General features: G+C 40.2%; 1 protein-coding gene and 1 long non-coding RNA gene across 3 annotated transcripts; one reads left to right on the forward strand and one right to left on the reverse strand.

Annotated features, from left to right (window-relative positions):
• Positions 1 to 10: 10 nt before the first annotated feature.
• Positions 11 to 7,733, reverse strand: LOC137983027 (uncharacterized). Its single transcript, XM_068830188.1, has 2 exons — positions 7,559 to 7,733; positions 11 to 5,080 (listed from the first exon to the last, which is right to left on the reverse strand). Exons 1-2 carry the CDS (start codon positions 7,608 to 7,610, stop codon positions 858 to 860), a joined length of 4,275 nt encoding a protein of 1,424 aa, XP_068686289.1. The 5' UTR covers positions 7,611 to 7,733; the 3' UTR covers positions 11 to 857.
• A 342-nt stretch (positions 7,734 to 8,075) lies between these two features.
• Positions 8,076 to 15,606, forward strand: LOC137982484 (uncharacterized). Of its 2 annotated transcripts, XR_011118726.1 has the most exons (4): positions 8,090 to 8,288; positions 10,283 to 10,385; positions 12,908 to 13,004; positions 14,736 to 15,606. It is a non-coding gene; the product is annotated as an uncharacterized lncRNA (long non-coding RNA). The 2 variants fall into 2 exon arrangements; XR_011118727.1 differs by lacking the exon at positions 12,908 to 13,004 and having other exon boundaries at positions 8,076 to 8,288.
• Positions 15,607 to 23,246: the final 7,640 nt, after the last annotated feature.

Here is a 23,246-nt window from a genome sequence, read left to right on the forward strand (position 1 = left end):
TCTCAAAAGCCAATTTCAGAATTACTGATTTAGTGTCTGTCTCTGTTGTTCTTCTACTTTGATTATCCTTAGCAGTTTTCCATGGTAACTTCATCCCGGGCTCCCAGGGAGATACCCTGGGATCCTGAATGTGTTCGTCGTTTCAAATTCGGTTATTGCCTATACTCGGTCTCAGATCTTTCGAAGGCTCAATTCTCGGTTTATGCGGAAGCTTGAGAAGAATGTCCTTTGGTGCATATTATAGCTGGGAGGTCCATGGTGTAACGTGAATTTCAATCTCCTCTCAACATATTATGTAGGAGTTATTGATACAAGCCAAAATATTAATCACTAGAAAATTTTCATCATCGTGCAATATTGTTCTTTTGGCCCAATATAGGCTTTATCTGCCCAATATTTACTGGAAACTTATTGCTCCATGCAGGAGCCCATACTAGGAGCGAACAACTCCCATACTAAGTCTACGTCACGGCATTTTTACAGACCGACTTATTTTTAGACTTCCTTTTCCGCAAAATAACAAAGGCAGTTCCGGTTCGGAGACGCTGTGACGTCACGTTAGCTTGCTTGTGATTGGTCATCGGGCTCCCCAGGGAGTCCTATATCACGGGAAATTCAAACTGAAAATAAATGGATCTGTGAAAACGCTGTAGCATGAATATATGGCTGTTGTTCGCGCAGATTGATGGGTTCCTGCTCCATGTTAATCTAACAACATCAATTGACGTGTTATGAATTGTCTTGGTCGTGTCGGTCTCGACTATTATCGGGGAACGTCGTTCGTTTAGTTCGGAAATCACTGTTAAGGACTTCAGAAATTGAAGCAAATTCATTACAAGGAAAAGATGTTTCGGTTATTAGTGCACCGGAGAAAGCAATGGATCCTCGTCTTCAGACTGGTTTTGTTTGCGAGTCTTTGATTTTCTAAGAAATCTTCCACCCTCTTGAACGAGAAGTAGACCCAAGCGAAAAAGTTGCGAAGCGAGTGACAGAGACACAAAGGCTACAAACACAAATGGAATGAAGCTAAGTAAAATTCCTTCGGTTAAACTGAAAACCTGGATATATTGCTGCATAATGCCCCGAGGTTCAGTTCCTGCGCTATAATACGAAGCCACCCCAACATTCATTATTGCTATGACGACCAAGGTTGCTAAGGAAACTGTTTCAGCAAGATTGGCGGAAAATTTGCCAAAAGGATTTTGGGATATGTGATGCAATAAGAAAATGAGACACAGAACTGCTAGCAAAACAGAGCGTAACAGAGCATGTGCGACGAACCAGCCAATCAGAATTAAGACAAATCGGCGACCAATGAGAATACTTTCCCAGTAGATTTTGCATTGTGAGTGTTGGTCCAGATTGGGCTTGCAAAATGGGGCGCTAAGCACTTCAAAAACAAATGCCTCTAAACTGTCGCGGGAAAAATTTGAGCTACTTTCCTGGAGTTCTGCCGAAGAGACGTCTTTAATCTTTTGATGGACTTGCGATTTTCGCATTACCTTGAGTAAATGAGCAACAAACCCAAGGAGAAGGAAAGGTAGAGGAAAAACACATGCCAGTAGAAATCGCCTGGCTGAAATTTGCTGTCGATAAAGCCGAATAGATCCAATATACACTGTGAATATAAACGGAATCATGTACAGGACAATCGCTGCTATGGAAACTTTCTGCCACCATTGAAAACAAGTTATCTCCGCGTTGTAGTTCCAGCGTAACTGATCTTGAATTTGTTTACAGTCCAACAGTCTTATTGCAGTTCCAAGCCCTGCTGAGTACCCCAACAACACAGTTTCCAGGATCGCTGCAAGGTAAGGACCGCCCTCGGGTAACACAGGACTGCGCTTGAGTAGCTTGTTGAGACCACTGTGAAATAGGTAGATAAACAAAATTGACAAAAAGGTAACCATGACAACGACAAGTTGCGACAGCGTCTTGGTTAAGGGAGTGATGCCAGGAAATGGGCAAATATTCCAGTTACTATTTCCATATACTTTGAAATTAAATAGGCCAACAAGTGGTAACACGATGGTTTTTTTTAACAATCCACTCATTCCATAAGATGAAACAGTCAACAGTCCTGCAACTTGATAAAAATAAAAGATGATTTTTAAGAATCCGTTTGATGAAACAGGAGAATGACCGATCTTTTTGTCGTTGTTTTCTAACCTGTCGACTTCCTTCTCATCAAGCTTCCCCTTCTCGTTTGGAAGGAACCACGTCAAATTCCTCATCAATTGTTGAAATAATGGAGGCTTGCAGGTAAGATACAGGGCAAAAAACATTGCACAAATGAACGCCACAACGAGATACCAGTGTTGGGTACAGTATTTGACTGGAACACAACTGTTGTGAAAGAGATCTTCGCTGAAGCCTTTCTTGCAACTTCCACAGAGGGTCCCAGTTCGGTTCCCTTGGCAACCGGAATTCAAGTAGGTTTCATTGTGGTACCTGCACGTTTGATTGACATATGAGCAGCAGTAACCTTGGGGACAAAGCGTGAAATGTACATGGTCACCAACGGGATAACCCCAAAAGTTTGGCCTTGCAGCGAGGGTAGTTTTACAATCTGCACCAGCGGGACAGGCGTGGCATTTTATTTGGTCGCCGATGGCAGATCCCCTACTTGTTCCCCTTCTAATACTGTAAGTTCCTACTGGACATGGCCAATAACTCATGGAAAATGACGTGATCCAATATTTAAATCTTTTAAAGTCTTCCAAATGGGTGAAATTGTGCAAAAACAGCTTGCTCCCTACGGGGCCTTGAATTTTCACGGAATCTGTCATGTTGACTTGGCTTGCACCTTTGACAAAGATTAAAGTTTTTCCTTCAAGGCTGAAATGGTCAGATAAAAAGGAAGTGTCCCGCATATGTAAATCGCCAAAGCTGGTCACCGTTAAAAACCCATTATATGGTTGCTCTTTTGGTGTGTTAAAGACCATTGACTTTTCCGTTTGCCGGAAAACGGTTTTGTTGATATGTATAGCGCTCCAGCGTAGCTGAATTCGCAAATGAGAGCCATCAACTCCGCCAAAGTTGTTCACGAAACTGCACTGTTGGATTTTGACCTTGGACGCGTCCTTTATTGTCAGCGTGCTTTCTGCCACGCCAGTATTTTCACGAAAAACGGTCTGGCGTAGAATTACTCCGGTTCCTTCTGGGTCAACTTTTATCCACTGCGGATGAACGTGGGGATTTGCTTCATCATGAGATGACACGAGAATTTGTGCAACGCCCGACAAACAAAAATTTTCCTCAAATTGACTAGATTGAACTAATAAGGAATGCTTGATGTAGTTTAAAGCGACCTGAAAAATGCTGCTTTTTACCTTGCAGTTGTTCCTTGCAATTGACGTGTTTGTGAAATTCAAATTTGCCCCGTTGCAATTTTTGTTTGACACACGTAACGCAAAGTTTTTGTTGTCGGTGAAAACAGAGTTTTCGACGCGAACATCACAAAATTCCACGTTGGGCAGGCCAACATATATCCCACCAGCTGAATTTCCTTGCAGCTTGCAAAATGACAGCAGTAGGTAGCTATGATTCAAGAAAATATCGTACTTTGTAAAACCGTATCCTTTGTTTGCCATAAACGTGGATTTTTGAATTGTGACTCGCGGTGGAACTTCCCAGGGATTTTTAACGGTGAGCTCAAAAGTCCCCGCATCTCCTGTTCCTTCGTTTCGTAGAAATTTACAGTGTTGAATTAAGGTTGCTTCATGCATAGTCATTATTTTAGCTCTCACAGCGCCAGCATACCTCTGTTTTGCTCTGTTGTTGACAAACGTATTGTTAATTAAGGTAAAACTTCCCATGTAAAACACGTACAAGGCTAACGCACCACCCCCTCCGGAATCTCGAGTGAAGGGAGTTTCGTAGAAATCACCGCGATCGTTTACTCCGTTGCCAATGAACGTCGAATTGTGAATATTCACTGCGCAACTGGTTTGCCAATGGTAATTCGTGCCAATAGTCACTGCACCCCCGGAGTCTTGTGCGCCATTATTGGAAAAAGTGCAGCGTTCGATATTCAGTCTCAGCGAGAGAACGTCGAGAATCGCGCATGCGCCGCCATTTTGACCTCTGTTTGACGTAAAGTTTGACCTCGATATAAAGACGAGGGCCTTTTGTTTGAATCCGCTGACAAAAATTGCCCCTCCGTCGCCGGGTGCTTCAACATCCACTACATTATTGTTGACGAAGTTCCCGTTGACGAGAAAAAACTTCATCGATTTTCCACTTTCGATGTTTATTGCTCCGCCAAAGTTTTTGGAAAACAGAACAGAATTTAATTCAATGGTTGAATCACCTCTAATATCCAAGACTCTTCCTCCAACTTGGTTGCTTTCGAATTTTCCTTTGTCCATTGCCATTGTCAAAAATCCCGTATTGTTTCCCGAACCAAGTGCAAAACACGCTATGCCGGGACATCTGTTACCCAAAACAGTGATGTTTGTAAAGTTTACAATGATTTTGGGTTGCCAACCTTGTGCTGACAAATTTAACAGTGCGTTATGTTTGTTTTTAATCTGATTGTAAGCAAAAGTGGTGTTTGTAATGTCCAACTGTACTAAATTTCCGTTGATCTTGACGCCGTTGGCGCTGTTGTTTTGGAAGAGACATCCGTGAAGTTCAATTTTGCCTTGTACTCCTTGCGCGAAACTATGTGATAGAGCGTCAAACAAATTGTTGAAAAAATTCACTCCTATCGTCTTAAAATTGCAATTAACAAGACGCACCGCAGTGTTTAGGAAAGTGATTCTTTCGAAGGAGACAGTAACGGAAGAGTTGCTATTGACGGCGCAAGAAAATTCCAAGGTATTTTTCTTACAAGCGATAAACGCTCGACTTCTGTATGCTCGAAATGATAGGCTTGCTACTTGAAATGCAGAGGATTCACATGGATATGGGTCACTTTTTGTACCAAAGCCGTCAATGTTGATCACGTCGTTAGCTCGCGCACACGCAGCGGCTTGATGGATAGTCTTACAGGGACGAGATTGCTGTAGACCACAACTGCCTGCATCGATGCCATGAAGTCTTGAAACAAACCACTGGTCAGCAAAGGCTAAAATTCCTTAAACAGGGAAAAAAAGAAGACTGAAGTGTCACAGAAAAGAGATACTGAAGATGATGCACCAACAGAAAATAAAGTGGGAAGAGAGGGCATTCCTTATACATGCCCTTTTCCATAGGTCATTAATGAATGTCTCAAGTTATTTTTAGAAAGTTTCATTCCGCGCGGATCCGGATAAAGATACCTCGCGTGTTGAGTGGATATTACCTCTGCGTTGTGGCTGGAAGATACTGACACGTCACGATTTCAGTTGATAATATAAAAGGAATCGCTATGCATTGTGGGATAATATTCATTCCTCCTCTGCATCGCCCCATAATTTTCTCCTAGCCACATTGTCACAGAATTCGCCCACTCACATCATTTCTTCAACCACTCATGGACCAAAGTAGCCTTTTTGCCTCTTGGTGCCATCCTGGGGCCGTTTTGGTCGAAGCCTGGTTAGCGCTATCCGTTGGTTAACAGGTATCAAAACCTATGGGTTTCCATGGTATTTAACCCTGGTAGGCGCTAACCGTGTTTCGAGCATCGCGGGCCTGGTGGAAAATATTTTCAGAATTAATTCGATAAATTCGTCTATAAATTCTCCAATTAACTCAGATAGTGAAGTCTCCCAGCAACTCATTTTTAACCCTGTTCGGGACGGGTAGAACTCGAGATTGTCAGAGGATTCTAACGTCTCCCTTATGTTTACGTCAAGATATCTTCTCTTTTCTTCCAACTCTCCTCATAAATCTCCCATCTGTTCCTCTGTTCCGTTTGTCGGTTGATTCCTTTTGCGCTTTCTTCGTTGGTTTTGCAGCGATGGACGAGTCCGATGTCGTGGGCTTTTGTTTCCCTCAACTGTCCGATTTTTTGATCTCTAACCTTTCATTTGCTGAAGTATCATCGAAGCAGAATCTTTCTGGTGTTTCGCTAGCACTCTCTAGCTAGCTTTCCGTTTGTATTTCCTATTCTTCGCCAACACTGATTTCATCTTCTTCTCCATAACTTTCGTATTCACTGGAATCACTGCAGCATTGCTTTGAAACAAGCCAGTAAAGCCGATTCTATTTAAATTCTTGCACTCGTTTTCGTTGATAAAACTAACAGCAATTTTGCTTTCCGCTGTTCCCGTATCTTCCGCCATTTTGGTTCGCGTCACTTCGCGAAGGAGGCATGTCTCTGGGCGTGGGCTATCCACGCGGAACTCATTCCCGCCATATGATTGGCTGTTGCATAATCCCCTTGGGATCTACACAGGGAATGGGAGTCGATCTAAAAATAACTTGAGACATATTACCTACGGAAAAGGACATGTATGGGGGATGCCCTCTCTTCCCACTTTATTTTCCCTTGGATGCACTCATTTTCAACAACGTGCTTAGTCGAAGGTCGCCGAGCCAGCGAAGTAAGTATGGGGGAAGCTTGATTTAACGAAGTACCAAGGTATACGGAAATTAAGTTCATTTTATCGTAGTTTAAGTTTGTAGAGGTTTTATTGTGGAGTAAACCTCGCGAGAACACGTTCGTCATACTAAACGTATCCGGCTGCGCGATCTAAAAGCGTGTTTGGCCTCTAAACCAGGGGCGACTAAATGCAAAATGTCACGCGATGTAAATAGCACGAAGTTAGGTTGAAGACGAGTACAAGGGGTTTACCGTGAACCGAATTCCCACCCCCCCTCCCCCCACCCCTGCAACATATTTTACCACCCAACTTGATAGTTGGGGTCTTTCACTTTGCGTGACTTTCTCGTGGCCTCATCCCGAAATGGAAGTTTGCAACGGCACCTCTACCACGGCTCTTGCTTCTTAGTATAGAGATCAAGAGATCAGACAACTGATCAGTAATCAACAAATCCAGTCCATAAGGTCGCGATTTGAAAAAAAAAATTAAACAAGAAAGTTCTCTTGATATCTCTTGAAAGTCCTCTTAATACCTAGGTCGTCACACAAACACTTTATTGCCACAAACTTCGCTACAACGATCGATGGCCTTTTGGAAAACGAAGACAAACAGTAAATTGCAAAACGCATCATTCAGTCTCTTATTGTCAATGACCTTTGGGTATCCGATTTCCACTTCCTCATGCCGGTTTGGGCGAAATGGAGACATCCAGAAAATACAAAATATGGAACTGTGGCTAGCGGAACATATTATTCCTATTTTACCTGGAGTTATCTGAGGGTCTTTTTTTTCCAAACAGCCTTCAAAACCCCTTACAAGTTAAGGGTAAAGCATGAGCCCATAACGTATGGGATCTTGGGGTCAAAGTATACCACACTGTAACATAATTATTACTCATGCAGTATGCCAGCTGCCGTAGTACGTTCATTCGTTTACAGCGAGGAGCGCTCTTCGCAACAGCAATTTACTTCGACTTCCTCCAACGCCGTGTTTGTGTGACAAGATAAGTGTTGCAGTACTTTGAAAAAATATCGTCGCTCATAATTTTACATTGTAATAATTTGTTAGTTCTCTAACTAGACACTCACCATAAGTCCAAATGGCATTTAGTGGAATCCAGAAAATTGTGGCCAACTTCATTTTAGATTATCTGAAGCACGCCAGAAGCATATGTCGTTAATATACGATTTTCCACGAATCCACTTGGACATTCCCTCCGAAAGCGAAAATGCATCGTTGACGTAACTATTGTTCTGCCCCTAATATCTGGGCAGGGTGTTTCAACATCCGGTCACGAGATTGCATATACGGCTTGTGCTTAACCTGCGATCAGGCCCATTTATTCGCCCATATGTTCCCTTATGTCGTCAACTCCACGTACCACGCGAAACTAAAATAGAGCCTGATCGCTGGTTAGCTTGTGCTCGACATCCGGGGAACAAGAAATTTTAAAATAGGACAATATAAAAACACATTAATTAATATAAAAAATTAACTAGTAATCGGGGATAGTTTAATCGGCTTTCCACGACAACTACCGGTAACTTGTGTTCTTTCTTGATACATCGATTGCAAGTAGATTGCGCAGTGTGTAAGCGTTCATGCAAGGCCCGGTTGCTAAGCAAGATAGCGCATCGATGTCTTCAAAATTAGAAGCAACTTTATAGATTACTCAAGGAGGTTTGCAGCGTGGATATTACATTAGCAACATGCTCATATAACTTAACTTTCGTCATGTTGGCTTTTCCCAGTGGGGCAAGTTCTTGGACATTTGTAATAACATGAAAAATAGGCTAGATTACATGCTTCAAAGAAGAGGTAAGGCAGAAGTTTATTCCTCCTGATCAAAACGAAAACTTAAACCTTTCACTCGCAAGAGGGATTGATATATATTTTCTCCTTTTGCAAGATCGCAACATTGCCAAGCAAACAGGTTATGAGAAGAAAGAAATTTATTACCATATTGACAATAAGAGGAATGTAGCGAGGAGAAATTCCATTTAGATCTTGGGAGAGAAAGAGTTGATGACTTTTATCTATCTCTGAAAAGTTACTGTCTTTCTTTATCTTTATGCCCTTTAAAATGATAGATATATAGTAATTCTTTCCTTCTCCTCTTGAAGCTAAACCATCTTTTATTCATGTAAGCAATATCATTCAGACAGCTTAGATCATTAAATAATTAAATTTTTGATCTCAGATGTTCTATTTCTAGCATTCTGATTGGCTCACTTAATCTCGTTTATCAGCTCAGATGGAAAATGATTGTGTCAGTCATTTTGTAACACTGACCTGAAAGAGTTTGCAGTTTTTTTTAAAACTGTATAAAATGTAATGAAACAATATTCTGTTTTTGCCTGTTTGATATGAGACAGGTGATAGCCAAATTATTTACCGCTATAGGCCTCATTGGTTATTTACCTTCTCATATCCAATGCACACTCAGTGAATAATATTATTGCTAAATAACATCCGCAGAAACTTTTATCAAACATCTCCTCTCCGCATGTACTCAACTCTTACTTTTCCCTCAGAAAATAACAATGTTTTGGTGTTCTGCCACATGTCTGGAGTATTGAGGTCTAAGCACTGATTTCAAATGGCTTGTCTTTCGGTGAAAATGTAGTGTCAGAGTACCTCTGTAAAAAAAAATTTCAATATTTGGGATTAGTGTAAATACACAGGTGAACATACAAAATCGCGTGCTCTCATTGGCTCGCTGTCTCGGATTATCAGCCGATAATCACCTCGACAGACAAAATGGCTGCCAGTAGTCGTTTTACCACTGTAAGTGAAGATGATTTCGCGTTGAAATGTTTTTTTTTCTCTTTTTTGAAATAATCACTTGTGTATTTATACTAAAACAATTATTTGCCTCAGGCTCAGTGATTATAGGTGAATATTCACCTCGACGATATTCACCGATAATCACTTCACCTTTGGCCAATAATTGTTAATTATCACTAACTTGCTTCCTTAACCCTTTGAAGCCTGAGGAGCTCCCCATCGATGAGTAAAATTGTCTGGTATTAGACACAGTAAAATCTATAAGTGGCCACTGAGAGTTAAAGGGTTTTAATCTAGTGAGTGTCTGCGACAGTGATGTTGTTTAGGGTACCTTTAATTGATGGGGAATAGAAGTTACAGGTAGAAATGCTTCATTTTTATGGAGATTCACATTAAAATGATTGTCAAACACCTACTAAAATGCTATTTTAAACATATCTTTATTTCTTCGTTGCTTCAAAACGCCAAAAATACCGCTTTAAATCATCACTCTAAATCATCACTTCACAGATTCTTATTCCAGAATAGGGTCAATCAAATGCACCCTTAGCTAAAGGTGGGGATTTGAGTCTCTCATTCATCGAAATCTTTTCTTCAAAATTAATAGATATTGTTGCCTATTAAGATTTTCTTGTTTAGTACATTTTGAAAGGGACAGGGGACTACTGAGGAGCTTGTCCCCTCACCCCTCCCCAAAACCTAGGAACCTGGATCCCAGATATTATTACTGGACTACCCCCCTAGGGGGCAGCCCAGTCAAAAATTCGGTTTATCCTTGGGCTTAGAAAATTCACATTTAACGTTCGCTATATTCTACGATCTTATTGGCTTCTATATACTCCCTTGGGATATGTAACTTACATAGTGTGATTTCTTGGAAATCGAGTTGTTTTATCTAAAAATTGCAATGTTCAAGGTTCCAGTTCCCCTTTGAACACTGGCTGGTGATTTCAGTTCTGGTTGTAAGAGTAGCGAACAAGTTTTTAAATTTTACATTAAGTAGATATATTATATCTCACATCCAGCTTTTCCACTGTTCCTGTTGTTCCACCACTCCTTCAGTTCCATAACACGCAGTGTACACCACTGACCAGCAAAGCTGTTTGGCATCGTTGTGACATTTTTAGGGTAGGTGTTCGTTTTAGATCAGTGGGTCTTCGTTTTAGATCGATGGGGTCTTCGCTTTAAATCACAGGGTCTTCGTTTTAGATCAGTCTGTCTTCGTTTTAGATCAAGGGATCTTCGTTTTACATTACAGGGTCTTCGTTTTAAGAACACCCTCCTGAAGTAACCAAGGCACTGAAATAGTCAAATTTATCAGAACTGACAGAGCTTGCTAAATTCCCTTCACTTTATCATGGACAGACCTAAGGCACTGAAATACTATTAAAACCATTCATCCTGTACTCATGGACCAAACTCAACCCCTGAGGCACCACTTTAGAGGTGAACGTTTGAGGGAACTTTCCGTTTATTAATAGCGTAAAGGGACTGAAACAATAAAACATGTACTCTTACTGAGAAGGGAGGTGCGGTGGCCTCATGGTTAATGAGCTCGACCCCGGAGCGAGCGGTCCGGGTTCGGGTCCTGGCCAGGGCCGTTGTGTTGTGTTCTTGGGCAAGACGCTTTACTCCCAGGGTGCCTCTCTCCACCCAGGTGTATAAATGAGTACTGGCGAAATGGGTACTGCATCCCACAGGGTAGCAACCTAGGACCACTCTTATTCCTAGTTTACATTAACGATCTGCCAAATTGCCTTAGGTTGACCTCCCCAAGGATGTTTGCTGATGATACTAATATAACCTTTGCTGCCAGCACATTGACTGATCTTGAGAACGGTTTAAATTCAGAGTTAAGAAGTCTTAATATATGGCTCATTTCCAACAAACTGAGCTTGAATGTTGCGAAGACCGAATTCATGGTTATTGGGTCAAACCAACGTTTAAATTCATTCTCAGACAATCAGGTAAACGTTGAGATTGATGCTAAATTCATCACTAAAGTTAAAGAAGCTAAATCACTGGTCCTGATAATTGACGAACACCTCTCATGGCCTAATCATATAGGTGATCTCAGCAAGAAGATATCTTCAGCTATAGACGCCCTTAAACGAATAAGACCATATATCTCAAAGCGCACTGCCCTCCAAATCTATCAAGCATTGATCTCATCCCACTTTGTAGCTCCGTTTGGGGCGATTGCAACTTAACGTTAAGTGATAAACTTCAAAAGCTTCAAAATAGGGCTGCCAGGGCGATTACCAGGTCCAATTACGACACAAGCGCCACTTTCCTTTTAAATCTGTTACATTGGGATGATCTAACTACTCGCCGACAAAAGCTTAAAGCTATATTAATGTTTAAAACTATCAATGGACTCACCCCAGCGTACCTCCAGAATTCATTCAGTACCCGCAGTACGCAATACAACTTAAGAAACCAATAGGCTAAACTTGAGTTGCCCTTGCCGCGCAGAAATTATGGCAAGCGTGCTTTTTGTTATAGTGGAGCACTGTTATGGAATAGTTTGCCCATCAGCTTGCGAAAATCAGACTCCCTAGAATACTTTAAAAGGGAAATTAACCAACTATATAGTAGGTGCCGGTCGGGCTCCCACACGGCAATCTTGTAAAACAGTGTACATTGTAGTTGTAATGAAACTTTTTATTGTAATATATACTGAAGATTTACCGTGTATAAATAAATAAAGTAAGTAAGTAAGTAAGTAAGTAAGTAAGTAAGTAAGTAAGTAAGTAAGTAAGTAAGTAAGTAAGTAAGTAAGTAAGTAAGTAAGTAAGTAAGAGATACTCCTAGTCGCTTCATGCTACGGAAAGCGGGATAAGCTCCGGCCTGAAGGGCCACTTTGCCTTTATCTCACTGAGAATACTTTTGAGAGCATTTGCACTCAGTTTAATTTTTGGACCAACCCAAAGCCGTAAGGGATAAGACACTAAAATGATCAGCGAGAGATTACTTCATAGCGTTCCTGCCTGCTGATGGATCAAGCCAAGAGACAAAGTTCTCCAAGGAGTGCTATTGAGCTGGTGTTTTTTAAAACCAAATAGTACATTTTCCCTTAAGTATTTAAGAGCATTTTCGTACTTTTGCTTCAGCTAAGATTCTTACTCTAGTCGTTTAATGATCGCTTGGCTCAGTTGTTTGAATATCGGACTTGCTTAGGTCCCCGCTTAGGTCGTGGGTTGCAGGCCCGTAGGCAGGTTTTTTTACGCGAGGGTGCGATTCAGTGAGGTAAAAGGTAAAGTCAGCTTACAAGCCAAGTGGCCCATCAGGCCGGAGCTTCTCCCCGGTTTCTGTAGCATGAAGCGACTAGGAGTATTTTTACTCCCCCCTGGATGGGACGCCAGTTCATCGCAGGGTTACCCCCAGCATTAAATTCGCCGGTACCCATTTATACACCTGGGCGGAGGGAGTGTCTTGCCCAAGAACACAACACAATGTCCACGGCCAGGACCCGAACCCGGACCATTCGCTCCGGAGTCGAGCACACTAACCATGAGACCACCGCGCCTCCCTGGAGACGGACCAAACGAGCGACGGAGGCGCAAGCCTCTAGGGGGGTCTGGGGGCATGTTCCCCCGGAAAACTTTGAAAATTAGGCTGTCTGATACTGTATTCCTTGCGTTTTGAAGGTAGTATGATATGAAAACAAGTAGCCAAAAGCGAACTGGAAAACGTGGATATTACTGGATATTACTGGATTTATTTTTGGCGCAGAGCCCACTTCACGTATGTATTTTACAGTTTTAGAGAATACTGTCATTATTTAAAAAGAATAAAAGTAGAAAGAGAGTTTAAAATCTGTATTATTCATTGGGTTTGCTGCAGCAAACCATGATGATCGTCATGATCTTTCAGTATTTGGCCAAGCTCAAGCTTCCTACAGAAAACAGTGAATTAGAACAGAACTATATTATATATTTTTTATCAATTCACTTTTTTTTAATCGTTGGTCAACAAAAATGTGGACCTCCGCAGCCTGTGGGGGAGGGGGGGGGAATGCGGCGCATCCCCTTCCCTATGGGCCTGAGTTGAAACATTGGTCGAACCAACACTCAGAATCTTAAAGGAGGCTCAATCCATTTTCAACACTTGCAAAATAGTGTTCTTTAAAAGGATAAAAGGATTGACAGTACAACACTGTGTATCACCAAGCAGATTGACAAATTCGCTCAATAGTGTGATGTAATAGGTTACCGTAGCAACAGGCAATACACATAAAAACACCCTATGATTGTGTCTTAAATGGTTAGGTCTAGAAACGAACTCGTTTTTTATTGCTGGAAACTAGTAAGCTGGCGAAATTAAGCTGCAGGGTTTAAAAGATTTCTCTGGTGCAGATTCAGAGCTACCTTCATAAATGAAAAATTTAAGGTGGCTCTGAATCCGCTCCAGATACTTTTTTAAGAATTTTACCTTAGGGCGCGTTCGATTGACCCTAATCCGGAATAAAAATAGGTGGAGTGATGATTAAAAGGGTATGTTTGGCGCGTTTCGAAGCAGCAAGGATGATAAAAATATGTATAAAATAGTACTTTAGCAGATATTTGACAATTTTAATGCGAATCTCCGTAAAAGCGAAGGATTTCTAACTTAGGGCGCGTTCGATTGACCGTATTCCGGGATAGGAATACAGGGAATATAAGTTAGAGGTCCTCCGTTTTTACGGAGATTCACTTGAAAATTGTCAAACACTTGCGAAAATGCTATTTTAAACATATCTTTATTATCCTTGTTGCTTCAAAAGCGCCAAACATACCGTTTTAAATCATCTCTCCACGTATTCTTATTCCGGAATAGAGTCAATCGAACGCGCCCTTAAATTGCTGATTACGTTGCAGCAATAAAAAATGGGGTTCACCGAGTTCGTTTTTGAGCTCTAAGCTTTTCCATAGAAAATATAAGGTTTTTTAGGTGGCTCTCCTGTTGCTATGGTAATCTATTATGTCACATAAATAAGTGCAACTTTTAGAACATAAATTGGTTTTTCATATGGTACCATATTATTGCAGTTACGTGAAACAGTTGTGTAGCTTCAATCGTTGAAAATAGTACAGTACAGTGTTGCAACTGGTTTAAACCGAGAAGAATTTATTTGCCGCCTTTTTAACTGCATCTACAAACTTGTGGAGTCTCCATTCTTCTCAGACAAGGACTATACTCCGTAAGTCCAGTCTCGCAACACTTGTTCGTGAAAATGGGATGAGGGTAGTGTGTCACACACTATCCGCAATGAGAAGGGCTTGGAGTTCTCATTTTTTGTTGTTTGACCTAAGGTTACAGTAACTTGTAGGGGATCGTAAATCGCAACCGTGTCCCCAGGGGAAGGGAAGAAGAGAGATCCTGGGAACGAGGTTGCCTAAGTCCTATCGTCCATCCCCTCTCACCCACCCCATCTATCACTGAAACTAATGGGTTTTTATTTAATTGTTTGGTTTTCGTTTTCTTCTGTTTAAACAGGATTTCCAAAAGAGCAGAAAGAACTTAGTAAAGGCAACAAGGAAGAGCAGGAAGTTACAAGAGTTTCGTTTAGAGGAATGACGGAATAGCAAATACAGGAATTCAGTGGAGATGTTTTGATTAAAAATAAGTTATATGTAACTCACATTTATCGCTTCAAACAATCTCGGAAGAAGAGAGAAAAACCGCACCAGGCAACATTTTGCCGACTACAGTACTTTATTTCGTGTTTTATTAATCTCCAGTGGACTAACACTTCTCGTTTACCACGGAGGAAAAAAATGTCTTAACTATCGACAGGTTACAAAAGGCTAATTAACGGTAAACATCTTGAAAGCCTGCCGGAATAATACAGGGTACATCTTGTGCTACCAATGTGCAGCTGTTGATATATCTATTGAATGTCTTGCCCGCTCAACTAGTGATGTACTTATTTACATTTTTATCTGAAAAACCATGAAGCATTAATTCATTATAGTTGTTAGTTTCTTATGGTATTAGGTGTCATATATTAGTACGACTTTTTTCAGTGATCGCACTAGAATATCTTGACACATGAATAAAGCTTTCTTGTCCTTGTTCTTGTTCATCCGGTGAAAGGAAAAAGAGATAGATTGTTGTAAGATCAAAGACTAAATGAAGGTCAGTCACAAGGTACGTCTAAGGGGATTTTTTGGCAAAACGTTGCGGAATCTCGTAGAGCTCGCTTAATTTTTAACCTGCCATACAGATTTCTGAGAGCTTTGTCACGACGAGCCCCTTGGACGTTCCTCGGTGAAGATTGCGTGGCTATCTATTTTTTTCGTGTAATAAAATGAAATGGTCAAATCTTCAGTTGAAAATAATAAAGAAAGAAAATTGCAACTTGAAACGTTGTCCTCGCTATTTATTCCAATGCTGCCGAAATGCTGAACATTGATGTCTAATATTTTATGCTAGCCCACATCACCAATAGTTATGGGAGAAAACAGTACTCTACCAAGCAATTGCTAATAATATAACGGTAAAGTTTATTCAAAGACTTGTTACTGAATATTTACAGTTCTTCTAAGTCTGGCCTTAAGGCCGGTAATAGACTTGTTCTTCAATATGGTATCAAATGATTAGAACAAAATAATTCCAGAAACTTCTATTCCTGACGGACCCTAAAGAAATAAATACAGTTGATTTCCGTAAGACAAGACCTCGTCTTCAACATTTTTTCCCATAAAAACCGGTGATAAAGAATATATTAAAACGTTTATACCCGAATTTTACCCAAACCTCTCAGAGTTGTCTGGTTAGCACAGTTGGTAGTGCATCAGACTACAGTGCGAGAGGTCGCAGGTTCGAATCCGAGCTCGGGCATCAAAGAGTCTTAAGACGGATAGGGATGTGAGAGAGGTATATGAAAGAGAGACATGTGCGGGAACGATAGCTAGATGGGTAAATAGGTGTGTAGATACATAGTCAGACAGACAGACAACGAAAAAGGTAAGTGATCAAACTGGGAAATAAACGTGATATAGTAGTGATAGAAAAATGGTTGGAAAGAAAGATGATAATGGCAGGTATGATAACCAGAGAGTTGCTAAAGGAAAGAGAGAGTAAGAGGCGAGGATAGGACAGGATACTGGAAGGATAAGAAGAAGACATTAAAAAAAAATTCTTTTTTTTTTTTTTAATCAGGTCACGTGACCAAAACTGACCAATCAGAACGCTAGAAATTTCCGTCTTCAGTTGATAAATGATCAGCGGGTTCAGAAAGAAATTCTAGTGCTCTGATTGGTTTATATTGGTCACATGACCCAAATACGGCAATCTGATTGGTTAACTTTTCAGGTCTCCCAAAACCATTGTTTGGTCGTCTTTTAGCTAAATTTTTGTTTTCTTTTTTGTTAATCAGGTCACGTGACCAAAATTGACCAATCAGAGCGATAGAATTTGTCATGATCTGATCAACCTATGGAGCCAGGAATTCTAGTAGTTTGAGTTGGCAATATTGGTCACGTGACCTAGATACGGCAATCTGATTGGTTCATTTTGACCACGTGATCTAAATCCAGCAATTTAATTGGTTAAATTTTTCTACCAAACAAATTGCAGAGAAATTGGTGGAATTCTGCATGCTTACCTGGCGTTGGTTTGGTCGATTACGGTCACGGCCGCGTCATTCACGAGTTTATTTCTAATACCTTCGTTTAAAACCATTCACCACTTTGTACGTCTGCATCTCCTGAACTGAATGCGGCGTGTTTCGCTAGCAGAGCCTTAACAAACCATGCTTTCCTGCGGCCGCAGCATCTTTAAACAAACAATAACAAAGATGTTAGTTAAATTTGCAGTGTCGCTTGAATACATTATGCAAATAAACAACGACGAAGACGCCGGGAAAATAATAAACGGAGCAGTGTTTCACAAGCCATCCCATTGTTACATTCCATTGTACTATCCTTGTTTTTGAAAGCCATCCCATTGTTCCGCTCTATTGTATTCATGATCATCGTCTTAATAAGCCTTCCATTATTACGTCCCATTGTATTATCTTTGTTTTAAAAGGCCATTCCATTGTTTCGTTCTATTGTATTCTTTGTTTTTTGCAATCCACGCAATAAATTGGACCTTCCTTTATGCACTTTGTTTATTTGTTACATGTTATAAAATTTGAAACCATTGCATTTATCTAAGCAACGATTAAGAAATCGTTTACTAAAACATGATAGCAAGTAAGCCGGACTGATTAAAGTTGAAGATATTTTTCCTACTCATTAGTATTCAACCGAAATTTATCTCGCTTCCTTTGTTATGAAAATAACTTGAATATTGATAAATTTGAAATTTCTTTGAATCTTTTATTCATGTAATCACGCACGTGTTTTGTAGAGCAATTAATTATCTTCCTGATTGAACAAACGTAAACAAAAGCATCATTTACCAAATTCAGAGTAATATCAGAAAGGAAATAACAATGGACGCTGGCCTTGTTACAATGATACAAACGGCTAACTACACAATTCTTTGATTGCACATGATTTCACGGGGTCCATGTTGATGAAAAGGTCAATAGCGAAAAAACCTTTTGGGAATTTCACTCTATTATAATGCAAAACATGAGCTACATTTTTCTATTGCTTTGGCATCAACATGGCTGTCTTATCACGTGAGCGCAATGAACAATGGATAACCATGGTCTATGGAGCATTCTCTAGACTTACAAATGGATTACAAGATCAGTTAATAAAGTTTTATTTCTTACCTTAATTTAACAGTGATACAAGTTGCCAAAAATAATTCCACAAGAACGTACGGGTACAGTGATGCTCCAGCTGCAAGGCTCCTGAAAATCAAAACCACAATAGGGAAGATATCGTTGATTTCACCTATTGTCATCATGTGCCGACAAGAGCCTCACTGGCTGTCGAAACAAAGGGCCTTTTGTTTCTGTGGTTGGCACATTTGAATAACAAAAGCAATTTTTGTAAACAGATATCCTCCCTCAACGTTTGGTTACAAACGATTGAACCAGTTTATAACATATGACTCACAAAAAATGTGTAATACCCTGACGTTTTGTAATCTGTTTGTACAAACGTCATTCGGCAAAGCTAAGTATTCCGTTCGTTTTAGGAAAATATAATTTCTATAGCATAACTACGATGAACCAATTTTCAAAACGTTTTTTGGTCTAAAGATTATCAGCAATTTCAGTAAAATCGTTATAATCGGTGGCCAGTAATGAAATTTGTTCTGTCAAAAGTATATGTTTCATTTAAGGGCCATATTAGGGCAATCATATCAATTAAAAAAAAAATAATACTGTTATTCAAATATTTTCAATGATAGAAGTCAACCATGACATGTGTAAAAATGGACTGTTCAAGGCTAAACCGAAGGCTGTATAGGTGCAACAGCTCAAACAGGTCTGAAAATAGGTCTGAAATAGGGTATCAAATTTTTGGTCAGGTCTGAAATAGTGCAGGAAAAATCGCAGGTTTTGGTGTGAGATAGCGTAAGGGTTTCAGGAAGAGGGCCGCACAACCCCACCCATTTTTTTCTGGGAGTACCCCCTCCCTTCCTTGGGGCTGATCCACTCTAACTCATGACTTGGAACGCTCTTATTCGTCTTCTTCTGAGGCAAAACTTCAACAAAACCAAAAAATATATCTCAAGAAAAAGAACTACACTAAATTTAGAAAACTATGAACGGTCACCCATCCAATTACAAGACGCTGCCAATTTCCCTTAACTTCATTCAAGCACGCATTTTTACTTCAACACTGAAATTAAGCCCTCTTCACTTGGGCTACCACTTGGATGGGTAACCACAAAAAAGCGCTTTCTTTTCCTGTACTCTTTTTCTTCGATTTCATACCTGTTCTTTGCACAGTAGCGTTGGTATCATCAAAAAGTTTGTTTAGCTTCTCAATCGAAATTCTTTCTTATTCCTCTCTTGAGAGTCTCGTTCTGAAATAAGAACTGAAACCGGCAAACCAGAAGTGAACATAAGGAAATAAAGTAAAAAAAAAATTTCGATCGTTACCCATCTGAGCACTGACCCTTACCAACAGAGCTTAACCACAGGAACAAGTGGCAAATATTGGACTGAATTTAGTCTCGTGTGTGCATTTTTCTTTTACAACTGAAGTTAAGCCTTGTTGGCCAGGGTTATCACTTCGATGGGAGACCGTTTTGATGACTTTTATTTTTCTTGTCTTCGTGTTTTTTTTAATTTTATTTTATTTCTGTTGTTGGAAACCCCACAAACGCTGATCAGCGTGATTCTTGTTTTATAAGTTTTGTTGTGTTGTAAAACTCGAAACAAATGCTTGGGAGTGAATTTTTTACGGGAAAATACTCATCCATTAAAGGTTCGTTCAGGAAAAAAACGCCCCAAGTCAAAAATGCAGCACTAATTCCCGCAATATTGACATGAAACTGTTCAAAACAGCCTTGGAAATTTATTTTCCTGGATAACATTGTTTAATTCGAAGTGGCTATACTTCCCTTTCATTTAACTCTATCTCTCTCTCCGGGAGTTTCGCTATGCGACGTTATGCTACAAAAACGACAGATTGAGCAAAAAACTCCACCTTCAGGCACTCTACCGTAGCGTCTCACAACCCAACAAACACATTACAGACAAAAGACACCCTACACCCCAACAGGAATTATTGCCTTTTAACCCAACCCCTCCACAGGCTACAGGTATTACCACCTGTTAACACTCCTCCCCCACAGGCATTACCGCCTTTTCACCCTACCCCCCAACCGGCTACAGGCATTACCGCCTTGTGACCCTACCCCTCCACAGGTTACAGGTATTACCACCTTACCACCTGTTAACACTCCCCCCCCCCCGCAGGCATTACCGCCTTTTCACCCTACCCCCCAACAGGCTACAGGCATTACCGCCTTGTAACCCGTCTTAACCTATGTTTGGCTCGGTTATTATATAGCATCAAAGATTACTGCCGCGTACTTGTGGGATGAAAACCACCAGTACCAGTAAGCGCTACTTTAGCTTAACGCGTGCGCAGTACGGTTTGGCGTTCACTTTGCTCACAAAAATTCTGTTCATCAGCGTGATTCTTGTTTTATAAGTTTTGTTGTGTTGTAAAAGTCGAATTCATCCAAACTGATCAAAAAAGAAAATAAGAAAAAGAAAAAAAAGTATTTCCAGTGGTCACCCTTCAAAATAGTAACCCCGACCAATAGGGTTTGACTTCATAACTACAAACAAGAGGCAGTAATTTCGACTAAACTTTGCTTATCAGCGATGTTAAGCGTATTTGGTTAGGCTTTCGTCTTGGATGGAAGACCGCTTACCGTATTTGCTCGATTAAACGCCGCGGCGTTTATTAAAGTTTGAGCGTGTCCGATGCGGCGTTTATTCAAGGGAGGCGTTTATTCGAAGGCAGCGTTCATTTCAAAACGATATTTCTTCAATCATTGACAACAATCAAGGTAGATCATTTGTAAATACTATTTAAGACAGAAACCGACGCGTTAAAAGTTCTAATGTCTCACCTTTTTTCTGAGGTAGAATCGTAGTTGTCTGGCTCGTGATCAACGTTCGGAGACTTAAGGTGGCTGAACACAGTTTTGATACCTGTTTCATTTAGCTTTTTCTCTAAAACCCTTGATCCTTTAGTCGCCAAAAATGGTAGCAAGCAAGTTAACAACTCGAACTTTGGTTTTTTTATATTTAAGCTGACGTATGCCGTTGACATGACAACATGAATAAATATGAACAGGCCTGTAAAATCGGTTTTGTTTATTTGCAGAAAATCTGGTCGTCAGATTTTCTTTACAATTTGCATGCAATAACCTTGTAACGACGCTCACAAGTTAACACTATTTTAATAATAATTTGACAGAGAGATCTTTAATTATCCCTTGTTGAAGGTTCACTGGAATATCTAGAATTTCCTCTGTTAATTCTTCAATACTCCAGTTACTTATTTCCTAAAGTATTTTCGTGCCAAATGTTCGTTAAATTTTAACGAGTGGGTCTCGAGAAATAGGCGTATTTCCGAGAAAGCTATTTTTCATTCAATCGCAATTTTTTTTAACATACTACGCATGCGCTGCATTTAACTGGGTTCTTTCGATAACAAAGAAAAATCTTTCCATCATTACCTTTTCTAACATAAAAACCATCAAAACACTTTGTTCAATTATGAGGAAAAATAGTACAGATAGCGGAAGCATTGAGCAAATAAAATGATTGCTGAATTGAAGCCATGTTTACTTTTTTGCAATCCTTGCGCGCGCTTTTTTTCTCACAATCCACGAATAAACGCCACATTCTTCTGATTGGGTGCGGCGTTTATTCGAGGGCGGCGTTTCATTGAGTAAATACGGTATCTTCACTTATTTTTTAAGAGTAGCGTTGGTTCCCCCCAAACAGCTGATCGGGCAGCAATTCTTGTTTTAGAACGCTCTTACAAATCTTGTTGTGAAACGAAAATTAAACCAAACACAAAGAACAGAAGGAAAAAAACAGTAAATAAAACGGGGCGTTTTCGAAGATTAACCATCCATAAAGTAACCCGACCAACAGGGGCTTTGAAAGTTAAACAACGATGACCACAAACAATGAGTTGCCGGTCTGTGGCCTGCCTGTGGCGTCCAAGGTGATGCCACAGGACATCCACGGCTAATCGTGTTATGAGCACTGTTATCAAAAAGGTATCGAAGTCTGTCAGCATTTTCCTTTATTGGCTTTTTAAGTTTTTTTATATATCGACGCGAGAAAAACATTTTCAAAAGTAATACGCTGGCACATTTTGTCCTTATCAGTGATTTCACAGAATCTAATTTTTGTAGGCCAAGTTCGTTTGCACAGAAATAAGCTTAGAAACTGAGTTGATATGGTAAATTGACCACGATAAAGAAATTCGAATGCGTGAGGCCTTCGTCAGAGCGAATAAGTCTCGAACGCATGCCTTTATAGAAGTTCAAAGGTCGACCCTTTTGATTGTTTGCACAAGAACTAACCAAATTTAAGCACCACAGCCTTTCTAATCTACCCCTGATGGTAGTAGGCATCAGATTTCCCTCGATACAATAGGCCTTTTTCGATATATTAAAATTCAGCTTGAAAGAGAAGTTTAGAGTACAAAGACAAAGGAAAATGGATGATATGCAGATATTTTTCACAACCATTCCAACATGTTTCTATTGCCTCACTATCAAGCTGAATATTTGATGTTTCGAGAATGGCTTATTGATGACTGTTCCGTATCTTTAACCTTTAGTGGTTTCCAAATGAATGGACGTTTGAGGAATGTTAATGTTAACGCATGCTCCACTTTCGAAGTAGACAGCTAGCGACTGCAGGCGCAAGTACATAAAATGGCTCACCTGTGACATGAACTGTTCAATTTCCGCCGGGTTTCCTTCATACTTTCATCGATTAGGATGTCACTTATTTGTTTCTTCAAGAATGAAACATGATCTTCCCTATCGAACTGAGAAAATAAACGAGCAGAATTCCCTGATTTGCCGTGATAAAATGTATTGAAGCGGTTTTCGGCAACTTATACTCTGTGTTAACCTCATCAAAGTGAGATACTAGTATCCAAGTTCCCACCCGACTCCAATTATACCGGCAGGTTGATTTGTTTGGGAGAAAGTAAATCTCATCTTAGTATCAAGACCAGAATGTTTATTATTTCGCTTTTCTACTTAACTGGGAATAAAAAATATCGCAAAATTTGCATGAAAAGGGAAGTTACTGCAAACACTCTAGTCTCTGTAGTATAGTATGACCGTTGGAAGGTACTCTTGTAAGAGAAAGATTTTTTGGAAAAGAAATTTTCAATGGAATGCCCTTATAGAAGATTAAAGTTACGATGCATTGCGACTGTTTAAAAAGGTGTTGTGACACGTGCAAAGCGCGCATTTATGGGTGGAGTGAGGGGAAGTTGATGTGAGGATATGATCTTATGTAGACGCAGAGTCTTCTTGGAACCGGGCAAGGTTCAGATTAGCACAGTTAGAGTGGAAAGTCGAGAAGACTCTGAGGCT

Source organism: Montipora foliosa, chromosome 13 (assembly GCF_036669935.1).
Source record: "Montipora foliosa isolate CH-2021 chromosome 13, ASM3666993v2, whole genome shotgun sequence".
In the NCBI taxonomy this organism is placed as follows: domain Eukaryota; kingdom Metazoa; phylum Cnidaria; class Anthozoa; order Scleractinia; family Acroporidae; genus Montipora; species Montipora foliosa.

Coding starts and splice junctions, on each gene's coding strand:
- LOC137983027 (XM_068830188.1), bottom strand. CDS start 7,610: ATGAAGTTGGCCACAATTTTCTGGATTCCACTAAATGCCATTTGGACT. Junction 5,081..7,558: donor AAATGCCATTTGGACTTATG/GTGAGTGTCTAG, acceptor TCCCTGTTTAAG/GAATTTTAGCCTTTGCTGAC.